Here is a 14175-nt window from a genome sequence, read left to right on the forward strand (position 1 = left end):
TTTGTTATAACTGAAGGACCTAGGAACCAAGGGCCAAAGACCCACTGCATTAGGCACTGTACAAACACCAAACAAAAAGGTGGTCCCTGCAATCTAGATATGAGATAAGAAAGAACAGATGAACAGAGAGAGATAGAAAGGGGAAGGAAGTAGTGAGAAACTATTGGTTGTCCCAGTAGATGGGGGTTTTAGCATACTGGCAGTATATCTGTTGTCAGTTTTTTTGTAGACATCCTGGCAGAGAAAATTTTTAAAGAGGATTCAAAAAATATAACGAGGTAAATTAATGGATGTTTTTGGGGAACTCTTCTCAAATGTGAGGGGACAGTATAGGAGGATACACAAGATGCTGCTATGAAAATTTAGCAAGTTGGGAACTGGATAATTGGCCAGTCAGAGATAGGATTCAGCATCTTAGTAATGAATCAGAGGGTTTAGGTTGGGTAAAGTAAGTCATGAAAAACCTTGAAAGTGAAGTAAAGTAACCTTTATGTTTGGTGCAATAGAGAACACAGAACCAGTGGAGAGATACAAATGAGACTGGCAGGAGGCAAATCAATAAGAAACAAAAATGATCTTTACAGCAGCATCCTGAAAGGATACAAGTAGTGCAGGTTTCCACTTTCTAAGGCCAGGGGAAATGATGTTGCTGTAATCAACATGCTAGATTATGAGAGCTCGGCTGAGAGCTTTAAGCATTTGGAGAGACAGAAATATTTTGCAGAAAGAATTTGGCAGGATTTAAAAATAACCTGCACATGAATGCCTGGAAAGAAGTCCGAGTCAAAGATGGCAACCAAATTATAGTATTGAGTGACAAGCAGGATGGTACTATTTTATAAAATGATTGATGTGCTGCTCTTTTCTGTATAAAAAGGAAAGAAAATCATACTGCAAAAAAATTAGAAGTTAAGGCAACATGTCCATCAGGCAAATCCAGTGAGATCAATCTATGGAGAAATAGCAGTTCTTTAATTACAGACATTATATGAGACATCCAGAGTTCAGAATCTTACCTGAGTTTACTGGTGTCTCTGAAGTTTAGGGCTTAACTCTTGTGCTTGAGATATGAAATTAAGGTTGGAAGCACAGAGCCTGGTTTTTCAATAAAAAGTTACCTGTAAGTATTGCAGGAGAATAACAATCCTAAGAGGAAACATCAGTAACAATAGAAATGATCTTCTATTTATTGTAAATGTTATTTCAGTGGAACTAAACACATGCAGTTTCAATGAACCATGTTTGAAAATATATTTGATTTAAGAAAATGATAAGCAAGGTTCAACATCTGAATATTTATGGTTAATGTCTATTTTAGTGACATGCATAGATTTAATATACAGAACATGGGACAAAATGTTAAGATGCAGTATAGCCTTTTATGGTTTATTGTCACTGATAATTTGCTGTTCACTTTATATATGACAGAGCAGTTCAAACATATGGGGTGTGTACATGCAGTCAGATAATCTGGGGGAATTCTCCAGGGTTTGTTCTCCTGGCAGAGAAATTTACCCAGACCTGCTTGTATAGATATTTGAATACTGAGACCCTGAAGGGTAGAGAGCTTGTAGTGCTGACACTGTGAAGCTGGGAGAGGTGGGAAGGGGGTTCAGGTGGGCTAGTGCACACATTTTAGCATCCTCTACAGGCTGCCTTAGTCTGCCTGGTTACAGATGGCAGCAATGTATAAGGCAGCCCTGATTGGGTGAGCCAGTGAGCATTACAGTGTGGGGATAGTGAAGGGGACATGTTCTGTTTCCTGCTGGAGCAGCAGAGTCCTGCAAGTGACACGCTGTGTGGTAGAGGGCTATGTTTTCTTCTGAGCAAAGCCACAGGATGTACAGACATTGCTTTCCTAGGAGAAACTCTGATGGTAGTGATTTAACCCTAGCTGTTTGCAGACATTTTTTCTCCTGGAATGGCCATTTTTACTGTGGGGGAAAAAGCCTGAACATCTGTACACTCACGGTTTCTCCTGGGAAAGCACTGTGATTACACATTGTAGCGAGGAGCTCTTTAAAAATAACTAGATAATAAATGGATGCAATAGTGACTGAGATCAATCAGTATGCTATGTGGAAAACCGCACAATTCCTGTCTGGGATTCTGTCCTACATTTATCACCAAATGGCCAAGACCTTTCCACACATTATGACAGCACACATCAGACTCACTGATTTCTAGTCCATTTTCTTCTCACTTCTCTCTGTTCTCTAGCCCCCTTTATAATTCCTCCTTTGTTCTTCAGTCTTCTCTTTTTTGTTGTTGTAGTTGGTATGGAATAGCTCAACTGAAAAAATAAGTTTTGTGTGTCATTCCAAAGGCAGTTGAGCTTGAGGCTATTCTCAAGTCTTCCAAAACAAAGTTCCATAGTCTTGGGCTTACTGCCAAGATTCTTCCATCTCCACTCTTAAGAGTTTCATTCTAGAGGTAGAGACAGTGTGTAGTTTCTGCAAAATACATGGGAAATTATGGGGAGAGAAGCATTGTCTTAGGTAGCTTGCTTGGGCCAAAACCATGGAGATTCTTAATGATGAGAACAGATACCCTGAAGCTGTTTCTTGGAGGAACCTAGAAAATGAGCACTTGCATGATATTTTCTCATTAACCCATATTGCTGAAAAATGGGCAGCACCACTGTGGAAAGACTGAAGTTCTTTTACCTTGCGTAGTAGTTTTTGCCTGAATGCTGTAAATTGCAGTTATCTAGCATGCAGGTCTCAGTAGTGAAGCTATGTTCAACAGTATTGAACAGAGTTTATTGGCAAGTAGTAATAGATATAAGAAGGAATGCCTGGAAATTTAGGCTAAGTGTTCATAAGGATCCCAACTTGATGAACAAACTTACAGCCCTGTCAGATGAAAGTGCTGCTGTTGTTGTGCCCTGTCAGATTTATTCCTTCTCTGTCGGAAATAATTTCCATCATGGCTGGGTTCGTGCATTGACTTTAGCTAGACACTAGTGTAAATGACCAGTAGCATTAATAGCATCATGAGTAAATGAGATAAAAGAGTTAATGTTGTTTAAGCAACATTGGCATTTGAGACATCCAGAGGAACCTTGCAAAATATGGATTTACTCCAGCTTTTTTCAGAGTGGCAGGATTTGGGCTTTAATAGTATGAAAGTAAGTGGATTTTTTTGTTCGTTTGTCTGTCGTTGGAGAGGTGTACGGTATTAGAAGTAATATTTCTGAACAATGCAAAGGTTCAGCGGTTAGTCGCTTAATTTTTTGTTGTATAACATCTGTTTGAACAACTATTAGAAAATAAAAGGAAATTCAATTCAGTGTTTACATTCAGAAGGCATAGTTGAGGTTGGATTAGGTTGGGGATAGCAATGGAATGGGAGATTATCTGTTTTTAGCAGGTCTATCCAACTGGCATATGGTTGACCCGATATGGACCCTGGGTTCCTGGTGTGGGTGCTACTCCCCACCACTGCTCTGACAGCTGCTGCCACTGGAGTCTTCAGGCTCCCACCCCCTTCTCTGGCTCCTGCTGTCTGACCCCTAGGGGTGGCCCTAGAGGCAGGACTGAATAGTCTGCAGGCAGATAGCCCCAGATGACCCAGGGACCCTGTGTAGTGCAGCACAGCACAGCAGACCCATGTGGCATGGCATGCAGGATGTGGGGGCACTGAGACAGTACAGCCAGTGGAGCAGGGTGCTTCCACGGTTCAGGGAGTGGTGGGTGTGCACCCATTGTGCCAGGGAGGAGGGTAGATGTGTGCAGCACAGCGTGGTATGTGACCCACACAGCATGCAGCTGGGTGTGACCTGCATGGTGTGTGGCACAGTCACTCAGAAATTGGATGGCCCTGTTTTTGAGAATGGTTTTTATATTTATTATTTTTTTCTGTGGTCTTTTAGGTTTGGAGATACCACTTTGCAAGAGAATGTTAACCAGGAACATTTTGAACTTCTTAAGGAATATTACAAATTGTTTACTGAAAAAATGCCTCCTGATTGTAAGTATAACATTAATAGAATCTAACTGGCTTTTAAGTTTTATAGGCGATGTACCGTAATTCATTGCAGTGGTGAAATGGTAACAGATTTAGCATGTATCACCTTTATATTTAGCCCTTAGTCCTCCAGCTTGCTCCACAAAGTAGACAGCTGGGACTAGTAACCAGTAAGAGTTAACCCATGCAGAACAGTTTGCAGGATCAAAGCAATAGAGAAGATGGTGGAAAAGGTCAAGCAGAGTAAGAATATGGTATATTATAATTTTTGCAAATTTACTAAAATATTTGTTCACAGTAATCCAAGTAGAAGATAATGGGCACTTAGAATACTAATACATAAATACCTGATAGAAGTTTGCATCCATTTCAGTTTATTTCTGAATACATAGCAAGATGTAAACAGCTAATGAGTGATGCACATAATCTAATTCCAGTGAAGTCAGTGGAGAGCTTCTCATTCACTTCAGCTGACATTAGCTCAGACCCTCTCACTAGATACAGTGTGTTAGAAATACAGTACCATGGGCATACTTAATTGTTTAAATCAAAAGTTGAAAAGATCTACCAGATCATCTAGTCCTGCCAAAGCAGGATTATTTCTGAAATTATGTTGCAAGTACCTTGTCAAGCTTCATTTTAAATAACCTGAATGTAAACTTCCATCACATCCTTATGGTATTATTCCACTATGTAAAGACCTCACAATTAAGGTTCTAGCCTTATATTTCTCCTTTGCTCAATTTGAAAACATTACCCTTGTACACATCCACTTGTACCATCCTTAATATTTTCTCTCTTTTGTGTATACTGTCAGATACATTTATGTTCCTTCTGACTCATCCACGGTAGTTTAGGTTTCCAGGATCAGGACTTTGTATAAGTTCATTATTATTTGCACTGGACTCAACAATTGTAGTATTTTCTTTCTGATACCAACCCCATTATGCTAATCCATATTTTTGTCACTTTGAGGTTAGTAAAGTTACTTATCACTTCTGGGCGCATCTACATGTGTGCTTTAATGTATATTAGCCTATTTTAATGCACATTAAAGGATCAGAAAAAATTGCTCTTTTGCTAATGTACATTAAAATAGGCTAATGTGCATTTTTCAAGTCCCTCACAATGGCGGTACTAGATTTAATGCACACAGATTTCACATTACCTAAAGCACATAATTGAAAGTGTAGGTGCGCCCTCTATGTCTCATCCCTTGTTTACCCTCTTTTTTCAAGGGCTGAGAGCTCTAAAATGAATATGGATTATTTCTATTTAGCCTCCATTACCTGGAACCTCTGGGGACATCCAACCACCAATGCAGGTTAAACTTACAATGTACCATTAGTATGTTTCAAAGGTTACATTCTTGCTCAGTATTTTAGAGGTGCCCATCAATTTTGCTTTTGGAAGCATACATACTCTTATAACAATCCTGTTGTAATACCCCCCATCATGAGATCCCACTGTACGATTAATAATTGGCATTGTGCTTATGCTTCTTATGCCACAAATTTTCTTAGTTGTTACACCAAGTGATTCTGTATATGTCAGTGTTTTCTTGCATTTTCATTTGAAAATTCTCAGAAACTGAAAACAAAAATCATAATGAAATGTACTCTCTCCCTTTTAATAATCACAATATCTGATTTTCTAGAAAGTGTTATAGCAAAACCCCATAATATTTTTATACTTAGATTATGGACAAACATAACTTTTCTTAAAAGGGGAAAGGGAGTTGCTGCTGCGGAGTGCTGATCAGCTATTGTGAGGTAACTGTTACATCTGCATGTTCCTATAGGGCAGAGGTGCTAAGCCTCCAGCCCATGGGCCAAATGCAGCCCCGCAGAGTCCTGGAATCTGGCCCATGGGGTCCCCCTTGGGTTGGAAAATTTAGCAGCAGAGAGCAATGGCAGTTAATACTGCCACCCCTCCCTGCTGCCAAAATCCTGTGTCCTGTGCAGTGGATCAGAGCACAGGACTGGGCCATTCCCACTTCCCACCCTGTGGCTGGTTTGGAGCCAGGGCATGCCCCATCACCGTGTGCTGCTGGTTCATGACTGAGCTTGGCCCCCTCAGTGGCACTGGTCACTCCCCCTTTCCCTCTGCCTGGACAGGTTGGGCCAGGCTACACCGTTGCCCATTTCCCTGGATTAGGGCCTGGTTGGGACCAGGTCAAGCCCCTTTCCCTTGCATGACTGGATCAGGACCAGGCTGCCCCCCACCCCCTCTGCACAGCAGATAGGCCCCTGGAGCACCTGCTGTGGTCACTGGATTGAGACCACCAGCTGGATCAAACCTGCAGAGGGACCCATCCCTGCCTATCTTGTCAGCTGGAGAAAAGGTTGAGCATCACTACTGCAGGGTGAATCACTATAACCGTCACCCTAAACAAATTAGGGTTACAATTGCAATGGTTTTGTTATATTTGTATTACTACAGAAATGTGTAGCTACAACAATTACATTGAAGATTTTTTAAAAGTATCCTTCAATATCAATGCAATTATGATATCTCTGAAATTGTCTTCCTCTCTATCTACAAAGTTATAGTACTTCTTTCCTTTTTGTAGTTCATATTGCTTATGCAGAGCCAGGTGCACAGCCCTGCCAGTGCTCATCTCCAGCCAGTCTTGGTACATCATATCTATTTAGATTATGACTAGGCTTGGCAGAATTCAATGTTTATTTTTTTAACACTTTCAACGGATAATATTGATGTTTATTTTTTAAGTGTTCTTATGATTTTTATTGACTTCAGTTTTTCAGGATTGTGCAAAATAGCACCCAGTGCACTAGCAGCCTGCCTGGGGGGCTCCAAGGGGCACTGCTACTGCAGAGGGGAGAACTGGGCCCCCTTAACCTCAGGCGCCGCTGGCAGCTCACCCCACAGCCACGGGAGAGATGTGCAGGCTCTGCCAGAAAAGAAAAATAAAGTGGGACCCTTACCACTCCCCTCTCCCCCCCACTGGGGCTTCCAGCACCCCATGCACTGTTCCTGCTGCCTGGGACTTTCCAGGAATAGGATGGTTTGCTTCTAGGGCAGTGCGGAAAGGCAGTAGGAGGGTGGCTGGGTGTGCTGGTGGCTGGAGAAAGTGGTGGGGATGGTGCATGGGGCACTGGAAGCCCACCAAGCCTGAGCTTCTGCAAACTTTCCCAAGAGTCCAGTGCCCCAAGCACCATCCCTGCTGCCTTCTCCAGCCACCCTCCTTCTGCCTTCCTCCACTGCCTTTGGGGCAAGCCAGCCCATTCCCAGGTGGTCCCAAATGGCAGAAAGGCAGCAGGGACAGTGCATGGGGCTCTGGAAGCTCACCAAGCCTCTCACCACTTTTTTTTTTTTCCAGCAGAGCCTGCCTGTGGCCTGGGAGCGAGCTGTCAGCGGACCAAGCAGCCCCAGAGCTGCAGGGGGCCCCAGGAATGGATGTATCACTGCAGTTTGTTTCACAGCATAGCAAACTAAAGTACATTGGGATGTGTTTTAGTTTGCTACATAACAAAGTTATTTAATATACAATGTATGTAAGGTGTGACAGGATTAAACCGCTAAAAAGGGCAATTTCATCGCATCTGCAAGTGGCCTGCATGACTGGAATGTAAAATGGTGGTAATAAGAGTCAGTTCCTTTACCAGAAAAGCTTACAATCTAACAGGCAAAGGTGTAATTTTTATTCTACCCTCCAACTTTGCACACTTGCAACATTCAGCCTTCCACAAAAAGGGATGTGCAAATAGAAAATAATTTTTACAAATCTCTTTATAAACATCCTTTTTTCCTGTAAGCATGTGGCATAGATAAAGATATTAACCCTTTCTTCATTATATCAAGTTCAAAGTTTTGGTGCTTGTTGTCAAAGCCCCTCATCTGCCCATCTATGCTTGACTGCTTTTATCTCGTCCTGTGTTCTGAAATCCTTTGTACGTCACTGCATGCCCTCTTACATCTAACAGCATACTTTCTTTTATGTCAGGCCTGGAACATGACTCTTGAACTAGCTATTAATCTTCCTGTACTGTAGCTCCTGCCTCCCAAACCCCTCTTATCACAACCCCAGCATACAATTATTTCCCTAACTTGGCAAGAGAGAAATATAGTTGCATAGGAGTTTTCAATGTGATTGACTAAATAGTCTCTTGGTTTGTTGCTTGTCTCTTACACCAGAGGGCGCATCCAGGTGAGCGTGGTCGTGCAATTTGTGGCACCGCAGACATGTCTGTGGTGCCACATACCACACATTCAGCTGTTCTCAATGCTGCAAGGTAGCAGCACAGTGGGATTTTTTGACCCTGGGAGATCTCAGGGTCAGAAAAACCTGAACAGAAAAAAAAGCAGAGCAGCGTATGTGGGGACAGAGCACTTCTTCCAAAAGCAGAGCCTGACCACACTCCAACTGTTGGCCAGACTCTGAGCGGCAGGATCACCACAGCTGCAGCCCCAGGAGTCCCTGGGACTCCAGGTAAAACTGCTGGGACCAGCCTAGTTGCTGGTTCCAGCCTCCTCTACCCCACCTGGGGTAACCTGCTGTGTGTCAGAGAGTGCGTGCCACAGGCATTCCCTGGGGACAAGTAGCAGTAGCACAATGTGTGATGCTACTTCTTGTCCCCAGGGAAACAAACATCCATGTTTGTGTGGATGTGGCTAAGGTGGTCAATCTGTGGCACAGGCAGCCTCTGTATGTGGCACATGAGGGAGCTGACAACAGTGCCAGATAGTGAAGGAAGCAGAATGCAGAGCAGCAGATTGAGTAGGGAGCAAAAAGCGGAGCAGCAGATAAAGCAAGAGAAGAGGATCAGAGTAGTATTAGGGCAGGGTTGGGCAAGTATTTCAGATGGACGGCCACATACCAAGTTTTGGCAAACTGTCAGGGGCCACATAGGTAGCCCTGCCCCTTGACAGGTGCTGTGCCCCCTAATCCCTGACCTTTGCCATCAGAAGTCCCCCCCCTTGCCCCTGGAAGTACTACACAGTAGCTTAAAATGAAGTCTTATTCTTGTATGTTGGGGTGGGTATAGGATGTGGGGGACTGGGGGTGTGGGGGAGGGTGTGGGTGTGTCTTTGGGAGGTGGATAGGGGAGGGGGTGTGGCTCTGGGGTGAGGGAGCATGTGGGTGTGCACATATGTGAAGTGTAAGTGGGTATGGGATTTGTCAGAGGCTGTGTATGGGAAAGGGTAGTTGGCGTGTGTGAGGGAGTATGGGTGTGGGTGCTTACGTGTACGGCAGTATGAGGGAAGTGCATGTGTATAGTGGGGTATGCATGTGGGACTCACCCTATGAATACACACACACACTCTGCCTTTCCCCACACACACATGCACGCGCATGCTCTGCTTCTCCCTACACACGTGCACACACACATACACCCTGGGTACTGGTGTGGCCCCATGTTCCCACAGTCTGGTGATGCAGCTGGAGCTATGTGGTGCTGGAGCAGGGCAGGGGCAGGGAAATGGCTGGGAATAAGCGGGGACTGGGCTGCTCAGTCCTGCTGTGGACTCCCCCTGGGTCCTATTGCTTCTGGCTCCTGTAATCTTTGGCAGGCAGCCGGGAGCAAATAAATATTAATTTACTAAATTTTCTAGGGGCTGCACAGGCCGTATTTTGCCCGCCCCTGCATTAGGGGAAGATATGGGCTTAATTTGTGGCATGCCTGCCAAAAAATTTGTCTGCCACTGCCTTACATTCAGATTGTGTCTTTCTTCTTGTGTGGGCTGTGACTAGCACATTGTGATTGCTATCATAAGAAGAAAGAAAAATAAATGCAAGTTGTTACATGTTTAGTCTGACTTGTGTAATTCACAACTGGCTTTCCTAAGGCCACCCCAAGCTCATGTCAATAACCTTTTGTGCTATAAAAGTTGTTTATTTATTTCATGTATAGAGGGTTTGATATTGGAAAGGAGGTACACTGATAAGCCTATGCAGGTTAACTAATATGTTCAATATGAGCTTTTCAACAGTAAACTTGGTGTCTTTTATAATCAAGCCCCATATTCCACTGACTCACTTATGCTTAGACTATAAGAGCATCAATGTGAATAGGTAACCAAGGTTTGTTTTTTTTTAAAAAAGAAAATGTATTCACAATAAGTAACTCTCAATGCTTGGAAGCATTTTCTAGGAGTCTCACTGTCATCATTACTGCTGCTTGCATTTTCTTTCTTGCTGGTTTCTGACAGGTTTGACTCAAGGTTTTGTGGGTTTATGTGATGAATTTTAGCAAGTGCACACTTTCCTGCCATAACAACGTAATTATATTCCGTATAAGCTGGTGGGTTCTTACTTGCTGAGATTTTTAACAGTTGCTGAAATTAGCGCAATTCAAGTTAATCCTCCTTTTTCCTTAACAGCTAATCAGTAAATTATTTTCAACTTGGGCTGCTACAGCTTGACTTTGATGTTTGGAATAGACATCTCTGCAATCTAAAAATCAATGGAAACTTAAGTACCTTGTAAGAGATCCTGTTTTGCCTGAAACTGAGAGAGTTGTTACATTAGCTTGAAAGTAGTCTTTCGCTAATGAATTTACCCACTATTTGCATGCAGCAGTAATCTAAATAGTTTACAAGCTGAGACATTCAGCATTTCAAATGGCGGCATGAGACTACTGTCCCTGACAGTAAATTCTAATTTTCAAGTACCTAATCCTGAAGAAATGGTGATTCTTCTTCTTTTGTATAGAGGACTTGGAGCAACAATTATAAGTACAGTTTAAGGTTAGTTAACCAGTCTAATGTTCTTGAGGAAAGGGAATGTATCTCTGCGATGTCATCATCAAATTTGTATAGAGAGCAGAGTGTTGTTATGTGATCCATAGGTTGATCAGGATTACCATAATCGCATTTTGCAAAACTCCTAATACACCATTGGTGCATCAAGTAACCACAGCTTCGCTATCATGGCCTACAAGGGCTTGTACATGTGTCCATAAAGCTTTCCGGGAGACCAAATGGTGAGTTTGGAGGTTCTTTAAATCTCTGTGGATGGGAAGGTCTGGGTTGTCATTCATGCGGACAACCTGTCTGTATGCAGCTTTGTCACAGTGAATGTCTAGGGGAGCAATATTGTCCAGCACTGGTAACCAGTGGATTAGTGTAGATTTGATGGTTCCAGCGATAGCACACATTGCAGAATTTAACTGGACGTCCACACATTTGGTATGAGTGCTAGCAGCCCAGACAGGTGCACCGTACTTGGCCATTATGAAGACCAGTACCATAGCAGAGATGCAGAGTACTTGCACGGCGGCACCCCAGCTCATTCTGGCTAGTTTTCTCACTATGTGATGATATCATTGACTCCAAGATGAACATGGGCCGGCAGTGTGGAGAGGCAGTAAGGAAGGCCAACCGCACCTTGGCATGCATCCACAGATGCATCTCGAGTAGGTCCAAGGAGGTGATCCTCCCCCTCTATGCAGCACTGGTCAGGCCGCAACTGGAGTACTGCGTCCAGTTCTGGGCACCACACTTCAAGAGGGGTGTGGACAGCATGGAGAGGGTCCAGAGGAGGGCCACTCGTATGATCAGGGGACAGCAGGGCAGGCCCTATGAGGACAGGCTACGGGACCTGAACCTGTTCAGCCTCCAAAAGAGAAGGCTGAGGGGGGATCTTGTGGCCTGTTACAAACGAGTCAGAGGGGATCAGCAGGCATTGGCGGAGTCACTGTTCCCCCGAGCACCGCCAGGAGTGACCAGGAATAACAGTCACAAGCTGGCAGAGGGTAGGTTTAGGCTAGATATCAGGAGGCGCTACTTCACAGTCAGGGTGGCTAGGGTCTGGAACCAGCTTCCAAGAGAAGTGGTGCAGGCTTCTACCCTGGGGGTGTTTAAGAGGAGGTTAGACGAACATCTTGCTGGGGTCGTTTGACCCCAGTATTCTTTCCTGCCATGGCAGGGGGTTGGACTAGATGATCTGCTCAGGTCCCTTCCGACCCTAGAAACTATGAAACTATATCTCTTCCAAATAAAGTGCGATAAGCTACTTCTGAGGACCTTTTGTGAGAAAACTGACCCTTAAGAAGATCCCAGAAGTTCAACGAATAAATATTGGAGATTCAATGATAATTTTTAACTTTTCTGTGCTAAATAACTAAGAATATGAATTCCATGTAAAAGTGTAGAACAGAATTATTTGTGTTTATGAATAAAAGCTATAAGACTTTAAAATTTTAAAGTGGGGTTAACTAGTAGGTTTTACAGTTGACTATATGGCCATTACTTTTCAAAGCAGTTTCCTTTTAGTGAATCCATGAAGCATTTCTAGCAGATGTGTTTTGTAATGAAGTATTTGTTTATACAATGCATGTATAGCTTTTCCTTAGATTCTTCATTGTTACAAGAAACAGTTTTGTATTATATACTTTTGAATACATAGCATACTGCAGTACTTGAAACTGAAACACTGCATAAAATTGTCTTTTCATGGGGTTTTAAGGTGGATTCCATGACCCACTCTTCTTCACAGTGCACATCTGAATTCTGGGCAGTGACAGGTCTGACTGGAAGTTTGGCTTGTTTTACCCCTCATGTCCAGAGCGGGTGAAGTGTAAAACAGCATGTATGTGCAACCTTCAGGATGTTTCTGCTTAAAGCAGTCTGTGCTTCTCTGTAGGAAGTTTGTACAAACCATGAATCCGATCCCTGTGTGCAGAACATCTTGAAGAAAAACAGTTACTGTAAAGTTAAGTGCTGTGTTTTTTATCCTGAGACACATGACTTTCATATTCGCAGGCCATCCCTGACTTGGTGCATATGTTTTTTGCCAGGATTAAGGATTCTTTCTATGCATGCACGGAACTCCACATTTTTGTATATTAAGTTAATTTTTCATGATCCCTACAGCAGTGTATCTACAAGAAAATGCTAGCTGATTTAGGTTGGCATTGGTCAGATAGCATGTTGGGGAACAGTATTCAGTAATCCTTCCTGGGTGAGTTCCAAAGTCTGTTATGTCCCCTGTACCTAAATAACTAAAAAAAAAAAAAAAAAAAAGTTCTCATACAAATAGCACTTACTACTTTTCATCATCTGAGGAACCCATCCGTAAGTATGTCTCTGAATAGTTGATCTCAGACTGCTTTTAGTTTCTGATTTATATGCTAGTTCATTAATTTCAAATGGATGGAAATATTTTTTGCTTGTTTTCACTGTCTTCTGGTCTTGCATACACTAATCTCTATATGACGAGTTATGCTTCAGAATCTTTTCCCTTCCAGAATTTGTTTAAGCTATGTTTTTATTTTAATCCTACATTAATTATTACTTAATCTTGATCTAGGCTGTCTCCAGATGTGTGCATATGTGTGTGTGTGTGTTGTTTATCTTTTCTTTTCTTTTTTTTTAAATAAAAAGCTACTTGATCTGTTTGCTAGGGCTGTGTGAAGCTTCAGTTGCCGATTGGATTCAGCAGAGATTTCGCCCAATTCGGTGGCTGAATCTTTGAATCCAAATCAAATCAGGAGACCCTTTAATCTCTCCAAATCAAATCGGAACACTCTGAATTTATTCAGAGAGATTCAGTGATTCAGCCATAGGCACAGCTTTAAGTTTTTTTTCTACTTACCTCAAGGTACAAGGCAGCTCGTGAATGCTGAGATGCTGGGATGGATGGAATGTTCCACAAGAGCACGGGGGTGTTCCCCACTCGGCAGCAGACCCAGAAGTGGACCAAAAGCACTTCCGGTCTGCTTCCAGGTCTGCCACAGAGTGTGCAGGGGACCCTCCCCCTCCTCCTGGCTTGGTGACTGGTGCCTCCTTGTGTCTGGAGGGGCACCCGGGGTCTCTGCATGGCCAATTGCTGCGTCTGGGTGGGGTGTCCCCTGCATGCTCAGTGGTAGACCTGGAAAAGGACTGGAAGTACTTCCAGTTCACTTCCGGGTCCACTGCCAAGCATGCGGGGGACCCCCCTATGCTCCTGTGGAATGCTCTGTCTGCACAACCATCGCAGCATTCATGAGCCATGTCTGGTACCTTGAGGTATGCAGAAAAAACATTTAAAGCTGTCTATGACCAAATCATGAACTCTCCAAATCAGCATCGAATCTTCAGATTCGGATTTGGCCGAATTGAATCGGGACAGTGTTCTGAATCAACTAATCAAATCGCTGTCCCCAATTTGGGCTGACTCCAAATCGAATATGGCCCGTTTCACACATCCCTACTGTTTACATGTTGCTGCCAAAATGTAACTGCCCTTTTCTAGGTCATCCT

At 43.2% G+C, this 14175-nt stretch overlaps 1 protein-coding gene across 8 annotated transcripts in view; it reads left to right on the top strand.

Annotated features, from left to right (window-relative positions):
• The window catches only part of INPP4B (inositol polyphosphate-4-phosphatase type II B), a 613602-nt gene that overhangs the window by 531561 nt on the left and 67866 nt on the right, over positions 1–14175 (top strand). For all 8 annotated transcript variants that reach the window (XM_090036465.1, XM_090036466.1, XM_090036467.1 and 5 more), the window contains one exon: positions 3875–3972. In XM_090036465.1, the coding sequence (XP_089892591.1) occupies positions 3875–3972 (98 nt within the window). The remainder of the gene's footprint in view (positions 1–3874; positions 3973–14175) is intronic.

Source organism: Crocodylus siamensis, chromosome 2, assembly GCF_052110815.1.
Source record: "Crocodylus siamensis isolate JL-2025a chromosome 2, ASM5211081v1, whole genome shotgun sequence".
Taxonomy (NCBI): domain Eukaryota; kingdom Metazoa; phylum Chordata; order Crocodylia; family Crocodylidae; genus Crocodylus; species Crocodylus siamensis.